Source organism: Amblyraja radiata, chromosome 6, assembly GCF_010909765.2.
Source record: "Amblyraja radiata isolate CabotCenter1 chromosome 6, sAmbRad1.1.pri, whole genome shotgun sequence".
NCBI lineage: Eukaryota > Metazoa > Chordata > Chondrichthyes > Rajiformes > Rajidae > Amblyraja > Amblyraja radiata.
In genome coordinates, this window is record NC_045961.1 from 90913293 (window position 1) to 90937617 (window position 24325).

Here is a 24325-nt window from a genome sequence, read left to right on the forward strand (position 1 = left end):
CTTGGAGGGCATCTACCATACACGGTGCCTCAGGAAGGCCATCAGCATCCATAAAGACTCCTCACACCCTTGTAACGGACTGTTCGAACTACTTCCCTCCGGCAGACGTTACAAGGCCTTCTACGCCCGAACCTCCAGACTCAGAAACAGCTTCATTCCCAGAGCTATAGCGGCTCTGAACCGGCCCTGCTGAGTGCCCCCACCCCCCCGGACTGTCTCCCTCGGATGGCCACGTCACACAGCTTATTTATTTATTTTACTCTTCTTTTACATCAGTTGGAAGCTGCATACTAAATCTCGTTGCACTGCGTGCAGTGACAATAAAAGATATTATTATTATATTATATCCCCATTTATTTTTCCTTCCTCCATCTACCCCACAGACCTAGCACCCACACACTCCTCCTGCTGGATCATCCCACCCCTACCACACCACGGTTCAACCCCGCCCCCTCCTCAGTTGTTTCTATCTGTCACAATTCCGACTTATTTCATTCCACTTTTCACCTTCTATCAGTTTCCATTATCTGTAGCCTTTTGTTCTTTATTTATCACCCTCCTGCCTCTGTCACTGCCTCCATTTCTCCCACAACCCCCCCCCCCCCTCTCCCTTCCCACCTGACTGTTATCTGCCTCCTTATTTGTTTCCACCCAATGTTTGCTAAGTCTTGCCCCACCTTTCTTTTCCACCCCTTTACACTGGCTATTTCCCCTCTATCTTTCAGTCCAGGTGGAGGGTCTCAATCTGAAACATCATCTGTTCATTTCCCTCCATAGATGCTGCCTGAGCTGCTCAGTTTCTCCAGCAACTCTCCCATTTATGTCGTAGATTCTCATATCTGCTGTCTCGTGCACCAACAATTGGATCATCCCTCCCATATCCAATATCTAATCAAACCAATTTGAGATGTCCTTCACTTTGGCAACATATCATATGGACTCCCTGTCCTGCTTGCTTGTCTGCCCCCTAATTATGGACTGCCGCTTTGTTCCTCAGGCTTCCACTAACCACTATAAAAATTGGAGGCAAGTGACAGAAACTCCCTCCTCTTTTGCACCAAACTCTGAGAAATTTCAACTCCACAATGTTTAATATACATTATTTTAGGACTGTTCTCTGAGATCATTTGTCCTAATAATTCTAGTTATATAGAGGCCAAGGTAACACTGTCAGCCCAAAGGTATAAAACTTTTTAAACAATTTATTTTATGCCTTAAGATACTGACTCTGGAAATGCTAGTACTGAATTTAATAAGAATATTTCAAATTGAATTAAATGTTCTAATTTAAATGAGGAGGTGGTGGGAATATCGCTGTGCCCACCTACATTCTACATGACTGACTGTACAGCCTGGGGTTCAAGTAGGACAGACGTCACCTCAAGACGCAGCCTGCAATGGCACAGAATGGCAGAGTCGTGGTGGAGAATTTCAACACATCACCTGGCCAGGCTAACCCCTGCAACTCCAACCTAGTGCAGCCACCACAACAATGGGTCTTTATGGCCAAATTAAGACTAACAATTTGTAAAGAATTTCGGACTTGGAAGGTACAAGATGGTGCCTAAAACATGGTGACTTGTGTGGTCTACTATCTTACACTCTTATACTTAGTATGATTATACTTAATGTACATTAGGATTGTCACTGAATTGCATGCAAAACAAGAATTTTATTGTACTTAGATATGTGAGACAATAAAGCACCATTGAACCATTGATTCAGAAAATATCTGTGAAGTAAGATTTATCATGATTTTGAATCTAGATGAGCACTTTAATTGCCCTGTCATGTGAGGCTACAGACCAAGTACTGTAAATGCTAGTAAATGGGATTAGTGCAGATGAGTAATTGATGCGTGGCATATACATTTGTGAAGGTTACCACTCTTTACTCTCTTTACAGATTTTTTTGACACGAAAGGAGAGATAAATCTAGGATTTGGCGGTCTCCGAGGGCGTGGAGTTAAGACGCAAGATCCTCCGATTGAACGGGAGCTGCATTTATCTTTGGAAGATTTGTTTCATGGATGTTTGAAGAAGATCAAAATCTCACGCAGGGTACAATGCTTTTAGTTTACTGAACTAGCATGAATATCACACAGATGTATTTTGTTCAACAGATAATGCTGAAAATTTATGGGAACATCCACCTAATGACTCCAGATGCGGTGTTCAACTAACTCATTGATGAAATTTAATTTAAGATCATACAGCTAAGTATTTAAATGGGTTGTACTTTCAGTCGCCTAAGTGTTTAGAATAAATAGGAATTGTTTTGTTCTTTTATTTGATCCTGAAAGACAGAAGTGTTAAGTACACATTGTTGTTATTAGTCCCTTTCAAAATGAAGCTATTATTATCATGTGAAAAAGAAAATAGTTAAGGAGTAAATAAGTTCATAAATCTGAACGACAGGTTGCAGGTTCTCGGTATCCTAGAAGATTCAAAGCCTAGGCACTTTTTAACCTTCCATCTAGGAAGTCAATGGTAAGTACACTGTCACACTGGCCAAACGTCAGCTGAATCACTACAGATGCTTCAGTCGATTTTTCGGCCTGCAAGCATTCTGAGGTCGCAGCCTTGGTCCTGAGACTCGAAAAGCTTGTGAAAAAGTTTGTTCGATAAAAATTGTAATATAGCCTTTATGTTGCTGGACTAGTAAGTAATTCAAAAACTTAGACTAATCATCCGGAGGTATGAGTTTGAATCTTGACATGGCAGGCAGGCAATTTAAATAATCAGGAATTTAAAAACAATTAAATTTATACTGGTGACTTTGTAACCATGAAATTGAAGTAAAAACTGTTCTTGTTTATAAATGTCGTTTAGGGAAAGAAATCTCCACCCTTGCCTATCCTGTCAAGTGTGGAACGTCAGACACATAGCAAGATGGTTCACAAGTAACTGCCCTTTGAGAAATAGCCTATCAAGAGACGGTTTTACAAAAATGGCACAATAAAACCTAATAAGGTGATAGGTAGTATAGTGCACAAGGAGGAGGATCAATCATGATATTGAATTACAGAGCAGATTTGTGGCACTGTATGGCCTCAATTTCCTAAATTTGTTTATTCTTGTATGACCCTATAAGCCAATGTCATCCTGACTCCATCATTCGTATCAAACTAGAGATCACCCTTTAATCGTTGGAGATTGTGAGAGCATGCAGGAGCAGTGCCAAGATCGCTTCAAAAGCTCCAAAACAGAGAGGCAACAACATAAGATTACCTACATATTTAATTGTAGAGGCAACATTACAGAACGAATGAGGGGGAAGAAGATCCATGTACATCCTTTCTATGAACTGAAGGCTGAAGTGCAAGGGATGAGCCTGAAGTGTTTATAATGCTCTTCAGACAGAAGTGAATGATGCACCTTGGCCACTTCCCAATGTCCCAACCATCATGGATGCCAGTCTTCAGCCAGTCTATTCAAAATCATTAAACAGCTGAATGCGTTGAAAACAGTAAAAGCTAATTGTTTTTAATGATGAGACTAATCTGGAAAAATTGTCATATAGATGTGCCTGTTGTAGCTGTAATGAAAAAGTTTGGCTCCAGGTATAACTCCTCAGAACTACAGTCATACTTAATTAGACATTTAACTTTTACTGTTGTCAATGCATTCAGACTTTCCTTTCCTTTCCCTCCTTTCCAGCAGTTTTCTCCCATCATACACACCGGCTTGAGTTTAATCACAATCACCAGCAAACTTCTTCCATCCTAAGGTCAGAAATATGAATGTTTGCTGATGATTGCACAATGTTCAGTTCTATTCGCTACTCAGCAAATGAAGAGGTTCATAATTTCATGCAGCAAGACCTAGATAACATTTAGGCATGCGCTAAGATATGGCAATTAGCATTACTTCACAAATATGCCAAGCATTTCCAACAGAGTGTCCACCCATCTGCCTTGACATTTAATTGCCAATGATGCCAAGCCCACCTACTGTTCTGTTCAATGGTATGCTGGAGTCACCATTCACCAGAAATTCAACTGGACTATCTACATACATGCTGTAGCCGCAAGAGCAAGCCTGAGAGGTGGGTGGCATCCTGCTGTGCTTGAGTCATCTTTTGACATTTAAGACTTCCCATATCTACCTGGCACATCTTCAAACTGCACTGCAGTTAACAGCCCAGGCTAATCTTACAGAAACCCCAAACCCAAGATTTATTCTACTGAGATGGACAAGCGCACCATGCTGCTGGAAACATCACCACTCACTGGTTCCCCTCAAAGTCACACCTCATCCTGACTTGGAATTAATTGTTGGTTCTTCCATCAATGCCGGGTATGCATCATACAGTTTACCACCCAAAAACACCGTTGATGTACCTTCACCAGAAGGAGCTTATTGATTCAAGAAGATAGTCTATTGCCTCTATCTCAAGGTCAAGCAAGGATGAGGAAAGTTTTGGTCTTGCCAACGATGGCCGCATCCCAAAATTGAATGAATGAAAAACACACAGATGTTAGACAATGATTGTCTCCAACAAGAAAGAGTCTAATCTCCTCTTTGGCATTCATCAGCATTTCCAGTGCCAGGTTCCCCAGAATCAACATCTAGAGCTGTAGCTCACAATCTTTTTCATCCAAATATAAATCAAACATTAGGACTGACTGCTCATATTTTAAGATAGCCTGATAAATGAACAGATAATTATGACAAAATTATTTAAGTTTTCAAAATATTTTATGTTGGCTTTGCGGCTTATAATCACAAAATTAAAATCAAAAAAATAAATGAAAACAAATGTAATGAAATAAAAGACTCACAATGAATATTCTCATGGCATTGAATGCTCTTATCAGTCTACCTAACCATTCTTGGTTGCTGAACCTTGCCCAATAGCTGCACGGCTGCACATTCACCATTTCAACAACTTTTGCCTGAATTTTCCATAGTTTAAATAGAAAATGGACCCCCACATGGCTCAATTCCAATCATTTCCAGTCCAGTAGTGGGCTGCGACTGGAGATTGGGAACCAGTCACATAAAAACTCTGATGTAACATCAATAGATAATTTTCAATAGATGCAGGCCATTCGGCCCTTCGAGCTAGCACTGCATTCACTGTGATCATGGCTGATCATCCACAATCAGTACCCCGTTCCTGCCTTCTCTCCATATCCCTTGACTCCACTATCTTTAAGAGCTCTATCTAACTCTCTCCTGAAAGCATCCAGAGAATCGGCTTTCTGAGGCAGAGAATTCCACAGATTCACAACTCTCTGTGTGAAAAAAAATTTCCTCATCTCCGTTCTAAATGGCCTACCCCTTATTCCTAAACTGTAGCCCCTGATTCTGGACTCCCCCAACATCGGGAACATGTTTCCTGCTTCTGGCGTGTCCAATCCCTTAATAATCTTATGTGTTTCAATGAGATTCCCTCTCATCCTTCTAAATTCCAGTGTATACAAGCCCAGTCGCTCCATTCTTTCAACATATGACGGTCCTGCCATCCTGGGAATTAACCTCGTGAACCTACGCTGTACTCCCTCAATAGCAAGAATGTCCTACCTCAAATTAGGAGACCAAATCTGCACACAATACTCCAGGTGTGGTCTCATCAGGGTCCTGCACAACTGCAGAAGGACCTCTTTGCTCCTATACTCAACTCCTCTTGTTATGAAAGCCAACATGCCATTCGCTTTCTTGCTGCTGTACCTGCATGCCCACTCACACTCAACCTGTCCAAGTCATCCTGCATTCTCATAGCATCCTCCTCACAGTTCACACTGCCACCCAGCTTTGTGTCATCTGCAAATTTGCTAATGTTACTTTGAATCTCTTCATCCAAATCATTGATGTATATTGTAAATAGCTACGTTCCCAGCACCGACCGAGCCTTCCGGTACCCCATTAGTCACTGCCTGCCATTCTGAAAGGGACCTGTTAATCCCTACTTTTTGTTTCCTGTCTGCCAACCAATTTTCTATCCATGTCAGCACCCTACTCCCATTACCCATGTGCCCTAATTTTGCCCAATAATCTCCTATGTAGGACCTTATCAAAGGCTTTCTGAAAGTCCAGTTACACTACATCCACTGTCTCTCCCTTGTATATTTTCCCAGTTACATCCTCAAAAAATTCCAGAAGATTAGTCAAGCATGATTTCCCCTTCGTAAATCCATGCTGACTCAGACCGACCCTGTTACTGCTATCCAAATGTGTGGCTATTTCATCTTTTATAATTGACTCCAGCATCTTCCCCACCACCGATGTCAGGCTAACTGATCTATAATTCCCTGTTTTCTCTCTCCCTCCTTTCTTAAAAAAGTGGGATAACATTAGCTACCCTCCAATCCACAGGAACTGATCCTGAATCTATAGAACATTGGAAAATGATCACCAATTTGTCCACAATTTCTAGAGCCACCTCCTTAAGTACCCTGGGATGCAAACCGTCAGGCCCTGGGGATTTATCAGCCTTCAGTCCCATCAGTCTACCAACACCATCTCCTGACTAATGAGAATTTCCTTCAGTTCCTCCGTCAAGTCAGAGGCTGAGAAATTTCCAGTGAGTGATTCACAACCTGAAAGTTCTGTGCAACACCATCTGTGTGATAGCAACCTGTATGATTGACACTTCATCACTCATCCTAGACATTCAATCATTCCACCACTGCGGCAACATTGCTGCAATCCACACCATCTGCAAAATACACTGCGGTAACTTGTCAATTTTCTTCAATAACCCCTTCCAAATCTGGAACTTGCATCAGCCAGTAGGAGAAAGGCTACAGGAGAGTGCTATCGCCTGAAAAGTCATAAGATAAAAGTTTGGAGTAGAATTAGGCCATTCGGCCCATCAAGACTACTCCTCCGTCATTCAATCATGGTTGATCCATCTCTCCCTCCTAACCCCATTCACCTGCCTTCTCCTCATAACCTCTGACACCTATACTAATCAAGAATATATCTATCTCTGCCTTAAATATATGCACTGCTTTAATTCCTCCTCATCTCCTTCCTAAAAGACCATCCTTTAATTCTGAGGCTATGACCTCTAGTCCCAGACTCTTCCACTAGAGGAAACATCCTCTCCACATCCACTCTATCCAAGCCTTTCACTTTTCTGTATGTCTCAATGAGGTTCCCCCTCATTCTTCTAAAATGAAATCTTATGTAGTCACACCTAAACCTGACATGAAAATCAGTCAATGTTCCTTTATTGTTGCTATTTATTTGGCACACAGCAGCACATAAAGAATTTGAGTCACCACCATCATCTCAAGGCTGCAAGGGATTGGTGTTAAATGTTGGCTTTGCAAATGAAGCCCACTTGCAGAGATCGAATAGAGAAGTCACTTAGCATAAAATCTCATACATTTGCCTATTCTCTCTATGGATACATTGAATTTTTAGAGGTCTGGGTATGTGTTTATCTTCTGACTAAATACTGTTTATAATTTATTTTAATTAATTTTATGCTAAAAGACAATTCATGTGGTTTGTTATTATTGAACAGGTTATGAATGAAGATGGTCACACATCAAGTATTAAGGATAAAATCCTGACCATTCAAGTTAAACCAGGCTGGTTGTCAGGAACCAAAATCACATTCCCAAATGAAGGAGACCAGGTACTTAGAGCGTAATTGCAAATAAAGGTTATAGCACCAAGCTGCTGGGGATGTACAGTCACTAGCCATTGGATGGTTGGAAAGATGATTTGGAGTAGGATTCTATAACATTAAAGACTGATTCTTAACACTCAACACTCCCACTTCCAAATGTTATTAATTTCAAAAGGGGGCCTGTGTACATATGTTTGTTCCTACAAGTGGCAGAACTAGTTTCTTCTCTTTCTCCACTTTTAGTAGAGTCATACAGTGTGGAAACAGGCCCTTCGGCCAAACTTGCCCCACACTGGCCAACATGTCCCAGCTACACCAGTCCCACTTGCCTGCGTTTGGTCCATATCCTTCCAAACCTGTCCTTTCCATGTACCTGTCAAACTGTTTCTTAAACGTTGGGATAGTCCCAGCCTCAACTACCTCCTCTGGCAGCTTGTTCCATTTCACCACCCTTTGTGTGAAACAGTTACCCCTCAGATTCCTATCAAATCTTTTCCCCTTCACCTTAAACCTGCGTCCTCTGGTCCTCGATTCACCTGCTCTGGGAAAGAGACTCTCATCATCTACCCGATCTATTCCTCTCATGATTTTATAATGCATTGCTTTTACTTATCAGTCTTATATGGGTTTGATCCCATTCATTACGATGTGGTTACTATATCGAGTGATTTTTGTGTACTTTCCAACTTGTGGATAAATTTGATATATGGATGTCTGTGAAAAGGGAACTTGTTCATTACCCCTGGACATCCTGTATTGGTATGCTACAACATGACCTTAAAAATCTTGATTTCTTAATGATATCTTGCTTTTCGGAGAGCAGCAAATTGTAAATGTTGCCTTGCAATTATTTTTAAAGACCTTTAGACTGTAGCTGGCAGTTATTCCTTTATTGCTTTGAGATATGGCTATGAAGCATATTGAAGTTTCCACATATTCCGATAACTCTCCAGGGGGAGGGTGTTACCGGATTAGGTGGAAACTTTAATATGCCTCATAGACGAGCCCGACTATCTCAAAGCAATAAAGGAATTTTAATTTCACGGACAAGAATACTCAGCTACATTTACTAATGAAGTCTTTTTTTTCTCAATGCATTGATTTGCTTTTTGAAAACAGTATGTCAACAGGGTCAATTACAAATGCTTTGTTCACTTTCTGAAAGAAAGTGCAATGAACCCATGTACCAACCAGGCAGTGTGACTATAGTGGTTTCACAAGGTGCTAAAGGTGAAGGAAAACTAAAATGCCATTTTGTGTTCTGTGACTCTGGATAGGCCTGTTAGCTTAACGCCTCCTTTTGACAAGATACTGGAGTCTGGAGTCACGGAAGAAATAGATAGTCACTCAGAGGCGTGTAGAAACAAGGGACTGCAGATGCTGGTTTACAGAGAACAATGTTGGAGTAACTCAGCAGGTCAGGCAGCAGTTCTGGAAAACATGGATAGTTGATCTTTTGGGTTGACGAGAAGCCCAATTTAATAAACCAAGTCAATGTAGTATGAAACATAAATCATGCCAGATAAATTTGCTCAAGTTTATTGAGGATGTAATTCCTCCCATTAAGCAGAGCTGATCCATTATATGAAGGCATTTGATAAGGTCCCACACAAAAGGCTGGTGAACAAGATAAGAACACATGATATTGGGGAAGTGTATTACGTGGTAGAAACAGAGGGTGGTGGTGTAAGGTTATTTTTCAGACTAGTGGTGTGCTTCAGGAATTGGTGCTGGGCCCTATGGCTGTGTGTTATCTTTATCAACAATTTGAATGAGAATGGGCAAGACACAATTAGAAAGTTTACAGAATAGATGGTATCATAGACAATGAAAACAGTTATCAAGAATTACAGCGGGACCTTGATCAGCTGGGCAAGGGCTGAGGAATGGCTAATGGAGTTTAATTCAAATAAATGCGAGGTGTTGTATTTCGGAAAGTTAAACTGAGGTAGGACCTTCACAGTGAATGATAGGGCCCTAGGGAGTTTTGTGGAACAGAGGGATCTAGGAATACAAGTACATAGTTCCCTGAAAGTGACATCATAAATGTCACGGGTGTCAAAGGTTTTGGGGAGAAGGCAGGAGAATGGGGTTAGGAGGGAGTGATAGATCTGCCATGATGGAATGGTGGAGTCGACTTGATGGGCCGAATGGCCTAATTCTGTTCCTATCACTTATGATCTTATTATCACGGCTAGATAGGGTGGTGAAGAAGGCTTTTGGCACACTGGCCTTCATCAGTCAGGGAATTAAGTTTAGAAGTTGGGACGTTATCTTACAGTTGTACAAGAGTTTGGCGAGGCCGCACTTGGAGTATTGTGTTTAGTTTTGATCACCCTTCTATGGAAAGATGCCATTAAGTTGGAAAGAGTGCAGAGAAGATTTATGAAGATATTACTGTGACTCACGTGCCAGAGCTATCAGGAGAGATTGTGAAAGCTAAGACTTTATTGTTTGGGGCACAGGAGGCTGAGGAGTGATCCTATATAGGTGTATAAAAACATGAAAAGAAGATAGGGTGAGTATTTTTGCACAGTGCATGGATAGGAAAGATTTAGAGAGATATAGGCCATAGGCAGGCAAATTGGGTGTCTTGGTCAGCCAGGATAATTTAGGCCTAAGGGCCTGTTTCTGTGTTGTATGGGCTACATGGCTAACTGAAGATTGGTTAACACAGAGAAATTAGGGAGTCAAAATAAATAGATGTTTTTCAGGTTGGAAGAACTTAACTGGTGAAGTGCCCAAGTATAGTTTCTTGGCTCTCATTTATATACAACTTATATTAATGATCTGGAAGAGGGGGCAGAGTACAAGTTTATCAGTAACATAAATGTAGGTAGAAGGCGTGGTTGCAATGGGAATATTTAAACTCTGCAGCAGAATGTTGAGTAAGTGGGTAAAAATTTGTCAATAGAATCGAATATGGCAAAATGTCAATTCATGCACTTTGGTAAGAGATATCTAAAGGTAAAATGTTATCAAAATGGAGGAAGATTGCAGATGAGCAAAGTACAAGTGATCTAGATGTTCTTGTTTATGAATTGCAAATGTAAGCAGACAGGTGCAGCAATTCATTCAGAAGGCAAGGGAATATTAGTATTTATTGCAAGAGGGTTAGAGTTTTGAAATAGGGATAAATTGTTACAACTAGACAAGGTATGTTGTGGGGCCACAATTGAAGAATGCACACTTATTTGGTCCCCTTATTGAAAAAAGGTTACACTGGCATTGGAAGCAGTCCAAAAGAGATATATATGGTTAATTTCTGCGATGAGAGGGTTGTCCCCTCATGGGCAGCTGAAGAAATTGGATCTATAATCTTTGGAATTTATAAAAATAAAGGATGATTTTCATTGAAACATATACGATTCTGAGGACGCATAACAGGGTAGATGTTGAGATATTTCTACCAGTGAGAGAATCGCAAATGAGGGGACATATTTGCAAGATTAAGGGGAGATCATTTAAAACTGAGGTGCATGGGAACTTCACACAAAGTGGTGAATCTCTTGAATTCTCTTTCTCGGAGGGTTGTGGAGGATAAATCATTGGAGCTATTCAAAGAGGAAATGGATAAATTTTGAAGGATAAGGAAATGAGGGCTATGGGGAGGTGGCAGGGAAGAGGGTATAAGGGCTGGGGTATCAGCCTTAATCTTATTGAATAGCAGACAGATTTAAGGGGCCAAGTAGCCTGTTCCTATTTTCCTATATTCATGTGTTCTCACAAAGATAGCAATCAAATGTCCTATTTTATTTTTGATTTTTATCACTGATTACTCAGTAACAAAACTACAGAACTGTACAACTAAATTTATTTTTTATGACTCCTGAAAATATAAGCAGGCTTATATTTTAAATAGCCTTTTACAGGTTTTGTTTGTTTCTCCTGTGTCAAATAGTTCACAGATATTTTCCCCCCACAGATCACAACGCAGTGCGAATGAATGGTGTGTTTTTGCAGCCTTAAGGAGAAATAATCTATTTCTAAGATTTTTTTTCGAGTGTCAGCTAACTATGATGCCAGCTACATCTGCCTTGACTACCACTACACTTGAGAGTCTATTGATATTCATCCTTCGTAGGCACTCAGTTAGCCAGTCATGTGACTGAGTTGCATGGAACCTGACATTCACATTCAGCTGATGTGTGCTAGCTGAAATTCAAGAATACATATAACTTACAGTTTCTATTATTTTGTGCTACACAAATGCATAGTAATATTAAACACATGATTTTTATAGATGTTGCATCATTCTTAGTTTTCTCTCCTCTCTCATGATCCTCATTCCTTCTTTCCCCTCCCTTCATCACATGGGACTTAAAGCTTCCGCCACAATCTTCTTTCAAGCTGCAGCAGGTGACGTCATTAACAGCTCAGTTTTTTTCCCCACTACTGAATCAGGGAGGTGGCTGAAGCTCTGCTCTGGGAGGAAAGCTAAATAACTTTCCCTGTGAATCCAGTGAAGCAGATAAAGAGAGCCCCGCCGTTACGCACAGAGCACTTTTCCCAGGTGCGGAATGTCATAGTTCTATGTTCTGTTGCATGCTCCCACTTTTCCCTCAGACAAGCGTCTCTAGCAATTGAAAACGATTCCACTTCCTCAATATCCAGATAGTGTACGGACTTTGGAAGGCTGTGACCAATTTCCTGGCAGCAGCCATAACCCATTCATCATGTGCCAGTCCAGTTTGCTGACTTTGTTTCATTTAAGTAGTTTCACAAGAGACAAGGGTACTCACTTCCAGCTCTGCCAGACCCCTAGACAGAATTTTGGAGTGGATTTGTAATGGCTGCCTTGTCATCAGCAGAAACATTATAAAGTAAATATTTTTTATTCTCAAGCAATATTCTTACTGCCTGAACTATTAAGGCTACAAATTGATTTGAAATGCACTGTTCTGTTTTTTGCACTATTTTAATATTCGAGTAGTACAAAACAAAACAGAGCAGAGCATTTCAGATCAATTTACAGCTTTAACTCTGAGGTGGTTTAATGTTTTTGCTAGCCAAGGGTGTTAAGAGGAATGGACCTAATATAGGTGGATGGAATTAAAATAGAGATCAGTGACCAATGAATGTGAGAATAGGTGTAAGCAATTGAATTGCCTCTTTCTGTTCCCATTTTTCTGTGTTCGAGCACTTCTGCAATGTCCTACGTGCTAGACTTCTACCTGACCACTTCAAAGGTGAGTTCCTTCACCTAGAATCCTACCTGTCAGTTGAAGGACTGACTAAGCCACCATGATTGGCCTTCCAGATCCCAAGAACACAAGTTAAAGGAAACGGAAAACTCAAGTGACAGGCTGCGAACCTTATTAAGGAAAATCTAGGCTAATAGGCTTGGCGGCCTTAAAGTGGGGCCACTAAAGTAAGCATAACACCAATGATAACTGGCAATACATCTGATTTAATAAAATAAACTTATATCATAAGTATTACATGCTATGTGGGACAATACCATCAAAGATGCAGTGTAAGCCCAGATCAATGTACTCCTATATTCTGGCAGTCGGATGTCAAGGCAGCTTGGTAATCAGTTGTCTAAATGACCTGTATTTATAAGTTGGTTAAATGATAGAATAATTCATGCAATAAGATCCATTAAATAATGTTTAGAAGCATTATGAAACAATTATGACATTTAACCCCTTTTTCGTATTGGTTAATAAGAATTGTTACTTTTGTGTCATGCAGGGTCCAAATAATATTCCATCGGACATAATATTCATTGTGAAAGAGAAATCACATCCGTGGTTCTGTCGAGACAAAAATGATCTAATCTTCTCTGTTCCTGTAACATTGGCAAAGGTACGTGGAATTTCCAGTAGATTGGAAGTGTGAATGTGGAACCTACATTATGACCAGAGAATCGATGTATATTTCTCAGTCCAGAATAGGGTTTTACAAATGGCCTCAACCATTTATCTTTTATTTGGGTCAATATTATCAATGGTATTACCTGTAAGTCAACTTTTAAAAAGCTTACAGAGATATGGAAGGGTGAAAAAAATACATCAAAGGGGGCGAAGGTCAAGGAAAACGTAGAAGAGATCATTGTTAGATCGGGAAAGGTAACGACGAAGCATACAAAGATAACATTTAATCAGGAGGACAGTCAGACTAGTCGGAGAACTAGGATGGGGGAGGGATGGAAAAAGTGGGAAAGTAAGGGTTACTTGAAGTCAGAGAAGTTAATATACATATCGCTGGGTTGTAAGCTGCCCAAGCAAAATATGAGGTGCTGTTCCTCCGATTTGCATTCCCTAAAGGCCCTGTTCCACTTACGTGTCCTTGGCATGCAAATTACGCGACCTCGTCGTCGTGTTGAGGTGCACGGGCATCGTGTGGCCGCGCGAGGCCGGTCCCACTTAGAAACGCGGAGGGGTATGGAGTTGTGTTCGGTATCGCGCGACGCTACGAAATTTTGTAGCGAACGAAATCTTCGCGCGCCACCGGCCTGTCGCGTAACTGACGGCCAAAGTGGGACAGGCCCAAGACCCTGGCGCTGCGCAACGTCTCACCTCCAACAGCAGCAGAAGCAGGCAAACGATCATCGAGCTCGGCCTGTGGCTCACGGCAATTGCGGCCCAGATCCGCCCCCACTTCTACTCCCAGAGCGGGGCCAAGAAAATTGAAGATAGACACAAAATGCAGGAGTAACTCAGTGGGACCGGCAGCTTCTCTGGAGAGAAGGAATGGGTGACGTCTCAGGTCAAGACCCTTCTTTCAGATTGATGAAGGGTCTCGACCCGAAACATCACCCATTGCTTCTCTCCAGAGATGCTGCCTGTCCCGCTGAGTTACTCCAGCATTTTGTGTCCATCTTCAAATGACGTCACGCTCTCCAGACGGGTGTGCAGGTGCATCCTGGTGGCGGCGCGACTCGTTGCAGCGGCTCCTACAGCCTGTCTGTCTTTTTTTATTTTTTGTCTAGTTAAATGTAGTGTTTGGTGTTTTTTAAATACTGGTTTTTAAATGTGTATATGTGGGGGGTGGGGGGGAGGGGGAAACCGTTTAAAATCTCTTCCCTGTCCGGGAGACCCGACCTTTTCCCTGTCGGGTCTCCGTTGTCGTTGGGGCCTAGCACCGTGGAGCGGCCTCCAACCTGAACGACCCGGGGGCTCGGGAGACTGCGCTGCGGACTACTCACCATCGTGGGGCTGGCCGGCCTCGGAACGTGGGGAGCGGTGGTGACTCGCTGCTGCGACTCGACTCCTGGGGCTCGGAGGCTCCAGCAACGCAGCCGCAGGTCCGGTGGACTGGGACATCGGGAGCTCGCGGGTCCGGGGGGAGAGAGAGACCGCTTCCCGGAGCTCCCGCAACGCGACTTCTCCAGCCCGTGTCGCGGGGTTTGGAACGACCCGGAGCGGGGAAGTACATCACCCGGCACAGCTTCGTGGCCGTGGGACATTACAGCGCCCGCCGGGGGCTCCAACTTCGAGACTTCTAGACCGGGAGCGGGGCCGTAAATCGCCCAGCACGGCCTAAAATGGCCGTGGGACTTATCATCACCCGCCTGGGGCTTGGACATCGGGAGAGACATGGAGAGCAGGGGAGAGAAAAGACTTTTGCCTTCCATCACAGTGGGTTCACTGTGATGGATGTTTGTGTGAACTTAATTTTGTGTATGTCTGTAGGACATTGTTTTTGTTTGTATGGCTGTGGAAACAAAATTTCGTTTGAGTCTCACTGGGGCTCAAATGACAATAAATTGTATTGTATTGTATTGTATTGTATTGTATTGTATGAAGCCGCGCGTGACCTTCGCGGGACCGTCGCGCCTCAACGCGACCAAGAGGTTGCGTAATTAGCGTGCCAAGGGCACGTAAGTGGGACAGGGGCTTTACTCTGACAGTGGAGGAGGCCTAGGACAGAAATGTCAATATGGGAATGGGAAGGGGAGTTAAACCGGGAGATCATGTAGCTTTAGGCAGACTGAGCAGAGATGTTCAACAAAACTATCGTCGAGCCTGCGCTTGGTCTCGCCGATTCATAGGAGTCCACGCCTGGAACAGTGGATACAGTAGATGAGGTTGGAGGAGGTGCAAGTGAACCTTTGCCTCACCTGAAAAGACTGTTGGGGTCTTTGGACGGAGTCGAGGGACAGGTGATGCATCCTCTGCGATTGCAGGGAAAGTACCTGGGGAGGCGCTGGTTTGGGTGGGAAGGGATGAGTTAACCAGGGAGTTGCGGATGGAAAGATGTGGCTAATGCTGGGATCCCGTTGGAGGTGGCAAAAATGATCGGAGGATTATTTGCTGTATGAAGGCACAGAAATACATCACAGGAATAGTTGAGAAAATCAGATCTGAAGTGAATGTATTTGTGTTCCATTCGTGGCCATAGTGCTGAGTCTAGTGATAAAGCCAGCACATGATCCCCAGCTCAGGTCTGACGTCTCTGCTGTAAATTGCAGAAGTGGAAATAAAATACAGACTGTGCTGTGAAGAGGATTCAGAGAACTGTTGATATTTTGGCCTCATAACTTAAAATGTGCAGTCATCATGAAAAAGAATTAAAAATCAGTATAGAAATTTTAAAAATTAAAAGCTGGCAAAAGTTTTCATGAAATTGTCAGAACATTGCAAAAACCACAACTAGTTTAGGATCTCCTCAGCTGGTTTAGCCTAAATATGACTCCACTCCAAGCCAATGTTGTTGCCTCTTAACTTCCCCTTAAAGGGATTTGGAACCCCAGAAGCATCAAACCCAGAAAAAATGACTGCTATAAAAAAAGTGTTAAACTAAAGGAAAGTGATGTTTTGTGTCATGGGAATAGCAGGCACTGAAATATGTTTGGTTAATAGAGCTCAAACAATATAGTCTGCAGCTGAGTTATGCCACACAGAGAGCCAAGTTGTTATTCATTTGTTCAGAGCACGTGAATATTGCAGGCAAGGGTGCATTTCCAATTTTAAATTGCTATTTCAAAGGCCAGTTAAGAATCACTAGTGATTCTAGAGCCACATATAGGTCAGAACAAGTAGGACAGGCGATTTCCTTTCCTGACAGGTATTTGTGAACCCATTGGGCTTTTACAACAATGCAATGTTTTTAGGGTCACAGTTACAAAAATAGTATTTTAAGTTCAGATTTATTTAAGCGCTTGCATTTAAATTCCCTAGTACCCAATTGAAGTTATCTCCAGATCAATAGTCCAGATTTCAGAATATTAATCCAGTAATTGAATAAACTATGTTACACAGTGGGGCAAATATTATTCAGTTATAATGCATTTGTGCCAGAGTAATTCCTGATATCGATACAGTATCTCGAATTGCTGCTAAGTAAGAGAAACATTAGGGGTTCTGATTAATGATCTGTAATCGGTAGCAGGAAATTGCTGTGAAAACAAATAGACCGTCAAATCTTTAACTAGGACAGTTGAATAGCTAGAATTTTCTGTCCAGTTTTCCATAAGACCATAAGACATAGGAGCAGAATTAGGCCCTTCAGCCCATTGAGTCTACTCCACCATTCAATCATGGCTGTTCTATATTTCCCTCTCAACCCCATTTTCCTGCCTTCTCCCATAACCATTGACACCCTTCCCAATCAGTTCCCCGCTTTAGAAATACTCAATGTCTTGGCCTCCACAGCTCTCTGTGGCACTGAATTCCACAGATTCACGACCCCTTGGCTAAATCACCTTACACAGCTGGAAAATATGAAGTTCCAATGAAAACCTATGATAATGGATTTCTTGGGACTTTGAGATGATAAGATTATGTTTGCTGAATTTATAAACCAATTTGATCCTGACTAAATCTAGGGGATTACTGGATTCTTAGTTCAAAGACTGAAATATTGAGTTAGTGTGGATGACACTTTCACTAAGTATTCACCCACCCATCCCATTTGGCAACTCCTCCCCTATCTGTGGAAGAGCCTGCAGTTCCAACATTGGCTTCATTAGCTACCTCAGGAACTTGAATGAAAATATATTCCTTGTTTCCGAGGAACTGCTAAAGACAAAGAGAAGAAGGAAAAGTCTTTGATTTGCAGACGAGCAACATAAGATCTCTTCCTTTCCCACCATCCAGAGATCCAAACACTCCTGTAAAGTGAAGCAGTGATTAATTTCTGCTACTAACTTAGTGTGCTGCATTTGGTATTCTCCTTTGTATTGGAGAAACTAAACACTGATTAGGTGACTGATTTTCAGAGCTCCTCTTTAGTCTGCAGTGGTGACTCTGGACTTCAAATTGTCTATTGCTTTAATTCTCCATCCACTCCCTTCTCTAATCACTTTTTCCGCATCTTACTCTATTCCAACAACATCTAATATAAGCGTCAAGGATAAGCATCTCATCTCCTGACCAAATAAATCACAGTCCTTGAGATAGACACAAAAAGCTGGAGTAATTCAGCGGGTCAGACAGCATCTCTGGAGAAAAGGAACAGGTGACGTTTCGGGTAGAGACACTACTTCCGTCCTTGGGACTGGGAAATGAATTCAACACTTAACTAACCTTTCCATTTTATACCAGAACTGGCCAGTTCTGCTGAAAGGTCATTAAGATGTAGCAATAAATCTGTGTTTCTTTTTCCATGAATCCTGCCCGACCTAATAACTTTTCCCAGCATCTTTTCAGATTTCCAGCATCAGCAATGGTCGATACCTCACAGATCCAGCTTTGTTTCACTCGTTTGTCTGTCATCTTTCAACTCCCTATTTAAATCTCAGGCAGATAGATCAGCTTCACCATCTTCATCAGTCTCAGCCAGCATCACCTCTGTATCAAAGTCTCTCTTGGTCTCCATTATATCACCTTTGTTCATTCCACCCCACCCTCTCTGTAATTTAAAACATGCATGTATCTATCTTTGCCAAGTTCTGATGAAAAGATAGTGAGATTAAATATTAATTATTTCCCTCGCGTCACAACTCCTGTCAGGCCTATTGATAAGTTGCAACATTTTCTGTTCACATTGTCTGGTATGGGACTATAAAATACTGAGCAGGTCAGAAGCCTTGGCTGGTATTTCTTTTTCTCAACAAAATTCTCTTCGCTTGGAGACACTCGGGTCAACTGACATATCCCATTATCAATCATGTCTGAAGTTAGATAGCATAGTATGAGATCAGATTTTCCGGAATCTATATAGAATATAAATCATTAACGGCACTTCTTTATATCCTATTTTCAGAAGTGTAGGATCTTTGAAACTACTTAGAATTCTAATTAAAAAGCCCAATATGAAATACGAAATTAAATTTAGATGTGCATAAACCAGGGTAAAGTTAGACATTTTACCTGCTCCAAGTGCTTCTATTAATATTGTGACTGAGAGCAAGAAGACACCATGTGGTAAGGCTCAATGGATGAACACAAACTAGGTATTCTACCAATCCTGAAGCTCATTAGTGATCGATTATCACATGTCATGTCATTTACCGAAAAAAACCCTTTGGTGTTTATATAATTTTAATGCATGTGACCCTAGATGAGAGAAAAGAGCAAAAACAATTGGGGTTTGTCCAGAGTGTTATGCTGTAATCCTGCTAGAAATCATATACTGTATATACATACATAAATGTTGCATGAGAACAAGATCAAATTTAGCTGTGGTCACCACTCCCTATTAATCTATCTATCCATACTGATAAGGCATAAATGCAAAGATTAGATTGAGAAACTGGAAGCTGTTGGCGTCCATAGGATTGTGATCCAGCATGCACGAGTGTAATAACTGCAGTGTATAAAAACAGAGAATTATCAACTTTCCAATAAATATTACAGCAGTTGAATGACACTATTGTTTACACTTTCAGCTTTTGCACAATTCATGAGTTTTAATAATTCATGATGAATTTGGATTTCAGGCTTTAACAGGTCACACCGTGGAAATTGAGACTCTGGATGACAGGTACCTCAGCATTCCAATCAATGATATTGTCCAGTAAGTATTCACACTATTTTATTGTTGACCACTTGTCTGCCTTTTCTTGCCAGCCATCCTATCTAATTATTGTCACATTTGAATGGTTGCTCTCGACACCGTTTACCACACCTCCAAGGCTGGTCATCCTTAGCTAATTTTGAAATTTCATTCTGTATTTTACTTTGCAAATTAATCGTATATATATCGGCTACCCTGATGCTAAGGGAACACCATTGTATTATCTGATCACAAGCATCTCCAGTTGAAATGTTTCCAGTCTCTTTGCAGATTTGCTTTCTTCTCTTTCTTCCTCCCTGGGTTTGAAGGCCTATTACTGCTTGTGGTAGGATCATATTCTTTTTGCTTTTCAGCACCAACCAAATAAATTCTACCCTCTCAAATCTGCTTTACCTGTATATTTACTGAAAATTGTGAATTTTGAATTAGCTGGGGACCCCAGCTACTTACAATATATATTAATGATTTGGACGAGGGAATTGAATGCAACATCTCCAAGTTTGCGGATGACCAGAAGCTGGGGGGCAGCGTTAGCTGTGAGGAGGATGCTAGGAGGCTGCAGGATGACTTGGATAGGCTGGGTGAGTGGGAAAATGCATGGCAGATGCAGTATAATGTGGATAAATGTGAGGTTATCCACTTTGGTGGCAAAAACAGGAAAGTAGACTATTATAGAATAGAATATAGAATAGAATAGAATAGAATAGTTTCTTTATTGTCATTGTAACATGAACCATGTACAACAAAATTAAAAAATGTCAGCCAGTCAGTGTACCATTCAAACATTTCTAAAAGCTAACGATACATACAAGGTAAAATATTAAAAAAAGATAAACAACTAAAATAAATATCATGAAAATAGCACGCATAAACATCCAATCCTACATCCTTCTGTCGATTTCACAGTGTACCACAGTCCCTTAGTATGTATCGCCCCTGCGTTCCTTGGCGGCTACATTTAGTGTCTTTATAGCAGTGGGGTAAAAACTGTTTTTAAGTCTGTTTGTCCTTGTCCTTGTAGATCTGTACCGTCTGCCTGACGGCAACAGTTAAAACAGGGAGTGCCCGGGGTGGGAAATGTCCTTTATAATACTCTGGGATTTTTTGATGCAGCGGGAACTGTGTAAGTCCTCCAAGGTAAGGAGAGGGCAGCCGACAATCCTCTGGGCGTTGTCAATGGCCCTCTGGAGCGCTTTCCTCTGAGCTGCTGTGCAGCTGGTGTACCATACGCATACACAATATGTTAGGATGCTCTCAATGGAGCACCGATAAAAGGACAGCAGCAGTCTCTGAGTGATGTTATTCTTCCTGAGCACCCTCAGGAAGTGCAGTCTCTGCTGCACCTTTTTCAGCAGCGCAGTGGTGTTCACGCTCCACGTCAGGTCCTCCTCAATATGGATTCCCAGGAAGCGGAAATCCGCCACCCTCTCCACATCTGAATGGTGGCCAATTAGGAAAGGGGGAGGTGCAACGAGACCTGGGTGTCATGGTACACCAGTCATTGAAAGTAGGCATGCAGGTGCAGCAGGCAGTGAAGAAAGCGAATGGCATGTTAGCATTCATAGCAAAAGGATTTGAGTATAGGAGCAGGGAGGTTCTACTGCAGTTGTACAGGGTCTTGGTGAGACCACACCTGGAGTATTGCGTACAGTTTTGGTCTCCTAATGTGAGGAAGGACATTCTTGCCATTGAGAGAGTACAGAGAAGGTTCACCAGACTGATTCCTGGGATGTCAGGACTTTCATATGAAGAAAGACTGGATAGAGTCGGCTTGTACTCGCTATAATTTAGAAGATTGAGGGGGAATCTTATAGAAACTTACAAAATTCTTAAGGGGTTGGACAGGCTAGATGCAGGAAGATTGTTCTCAATGTTGGGGAAGTCCAGAACAAGGGGTCGCAGTTTAAGGATAAAGGGGAAATCTTTTAGGACTGAGATGAGAAAAACATTTTTTACACAGAGAGTGGTGAATCTCTGGAATTCTTTGCCACAGAAGGTAGTTGAGGCCAGTTCATTGGCTATATTTAAGAGGGAGTTAGATGTGGCCCTTGTGGCTAAAGGGATCATTGGGTATGGAGAGAAAGCAGGTACAGGATACTGAGTGGATGATCAGCCATGATCATATTGAATGGTGGTGCAGGCTCGAAGGGCCGAATGGACTACTCCTGCACCTATTTTCTATGTTTCTATGTTTAAACACCCAATTCCGACCTTTTTTACTTCATTCTCATTTCCATTTACACCATTGTTTGTTCGGCAAATGTATGTTTGATGAAGTATGGTTTGATGAAGGGGCTCGACCCGAAACATCACTTATTCTTTTTCTCCAGAGATGCTGCCTGACCCGCTGATTTAATCCAGCATTTTGTGTCAATCTTCATTGTTTGTTACGTACATGCATTTTGAACCAGTCTTTCTATTCTTTTTAATCCTTCCTACCCTGCTGCTCTCTAATATGGTACTACTTTCTTCTCTCTTGCTAACCAATGCTCTCACATTTTGTACACGCCATATTCCTCTATTCAACTGTTATAAACTGTCAATTCACCACCAGTTTAGTTCTAACCTTCCGAAGCACACTAATGAACCTTTCCACAAGATTGGTCCCAGTCATGAGGATATACAATCCACTCTTTTGTTTCTGATTCCAAAGTAACTTCAATGTCCCACAGGTCCTAAGCCCTTCCTCCTGCATCATGGCTCAAACAATACATTGCTTTTCTTCCTATTTCTACCCTTACTACTACGTGGCATTGGGAGTAATCCAGAGACATACTCCTTCAACGTTGTACTTTTAAACTTCCTTTCTATCTCCTGAAAATCTGGTGCTTAAACCTCAAAACCACAATGCCCAACCTCTATATTATTGATACCACATACAGTAAGGTCTGTTTGCCCACCATCTATCTATATCTATATATTAAAACTCTGTGGCTGCTGGCTGGCTGCCTGCTGGCCGGCTGTGTTTCTGCCTGACTTGTGGTTGCCAGCCTTTGATTTGTTGCTATGCCAACGCCAGACCCAGAAACGCCGACATTTTTTCCATTTCGGTAGAGATTTCACTTTTCATTCCAAGTATCCACGCCTCATTAAATTTCGTCGTGTTTATGTACACATTTTTAATAAAATCCTTCTCCCCCCCCCACTCACACATTTTGTCGCCTCCTGCTGGCCAACGACCATAACGGCTGCTGGCGCCCGCATCTCTGCACTTGGTCTAGTGAAATGATAAATCTGATATATATCTTTCAGAATCCAGTTAATCTCTTGATTAAACCACTAATTTTAATTAATAATTTTAGATTCCAGCTATCTGGTCTTGCTATTTCTACTGCACAACATCTCTCTTTCTCTCCGAGTGCTCCTTTCCTAAAATAGAATAGCAGAACACCTGCACCAAATTCCCCACCTAATCAAATTCCGTGTTAGTTCAAAGTAGAAACATGACTCCATTCTACTGCAGTCCTTGATATGAATTCCTTGTGTTGGCAAAAGTCTCCAGTATTTAAATATGCAAAACTTTCAAAGAACTGAATCAGCCCTTGCTGAAAATAATCACCCAGTAACGTGTTCTACCTAATCACCCAATTAATGTTGCCAAATATACTACAAGGTAGAGCTATTTCAACATCTAATGCAAAATTTAACCAACGTTTAGGAAAAGATTGTTCCTTAAATCCTTTATGATTTCCCCACCTACTAAATTCAATATATTGTACTCAGTGAAAATGGTATATAGAATTGTGGACTCTTGCTATTTACTTGAAATTCTCAAAAACTTAGTTTATAGTAATTATATTTTGTTTCTCCTTCATAGTCCTAAATACAGCAAGGTAGTTCCAGGAGAAGGAATGCCTATATCCAAGGATCCAACACAAAAAGGAAATCTTATCATTCAGTTTGATATCAAATTTCCAAATAAGCTTACACCAGCAAAGAGAAAACTGATTAATCGAGCATTACATGCTTAAAGACATGGCAATAAGAAGTTATTCCCACGTCGGGCCTGGGAGATATGTTTATCCATCATTATGTACCCATAATGATGATTATTCACCAAATTAAAGCATCTATATACAAAACATTCATCTTGTTTGTTTGTGAGTCTGTCTGTGTGTAATTCATGCCCTGAATTACGCCAAAACGGTACACGATAGCGCTAAAACTTTTGGACCACCTTACTTACAATTGTCTTGTGGTTTGTTTTTATCAAGTTTTGCTCCGATTGATGTTATATTTTCAAAGTTAATCACATTTTAACTTTACAAAATCCAGTTTGAACATTGCAGTGGCATTTACAGCTATGACATCACAATGGCATCTCATTTACATTTTTAAAAACTCGCTGTCCCCGATAAAAGCACGCTGCGCATAGACACGGATTGGGCCCGGCTCCTCCTTCCCCCTCCTCAAGACTTTCAATTATTTTTAAATGCCGCGTGTGCGGTGCTGCGGGAGGGGGAGGGGGAGGCCTCCCCGCGGGCCCGGAGCAGCAGCCCTCGGACCCCGCTCAGCCTTGAACCACAGCCCAGGCTGGACAAAGACACAGACACGGACTGGGCCCGGAGCCGCGCTCCTCCCTCCCCCTCCAACGGCTCCAGACCGGAATATTGCATTGGAGGAACAAGGCACAATGGGTCCCACTTGGGGTAGGGAGGGGAGAGGGGTTATGGACAATGTTAACAAAGACAGGACTCCCAGTCCAATGAGATTTTTGTAACATTGTTGTAAGGAGAGGGGAAGGGGACGAGGAGAGGATTGTTGTTTAATGTTATTTAAACAGATAGAGGGAGAGGAGGGTTGTAAGGAGGGGAGAGGGGTTATGGAGGGA

General features: G+C 41.8%; 1 protein-coding gene across 2 annotated transcripts in view; it reads left to right on the forward strand.

The window, feature by feature from the left end:
- The window catches only part of dnajb13 (DnaJ heat shock protein family (Hsp40) member B13), a 35444-nt gene extending 11866 nt beyond the window's left edge, over positions 1 to 23578 (forward strand). Inside the window, exons 4-8 of one of the 2 annotated variants that reach the window (XM_033023193.1) lie at positions 1906 to 2060; positions 7480 to 7593; positions 13285 to 13398; positions 19418 to 19494; positions 23312 to 23578. In XM_033023193.1, coding sequence (XP_032879084.1) covers positions 1906 to 2060; positions 7480 to 7593; positions 13285 to 13398; positions 19418 to 19494; positions 23312 to 23465 — 614 coding nt within the window. In that variant the 3' untranslated portion in view covers positions 23466 to 23578. The remainder of the gene's footprint in view (positions 1 to 1905; positions 2061 to 7479; positions 7594 to 13284; positions 13399 to 19417; positions 19495 to 23311) is intronic. The other variant, XM_033023194.1, reaches the window with a different exon arrangement.
- The last annotated feature ends 747 nt before the right edge of the window (positions 23579 to 24325 follow it).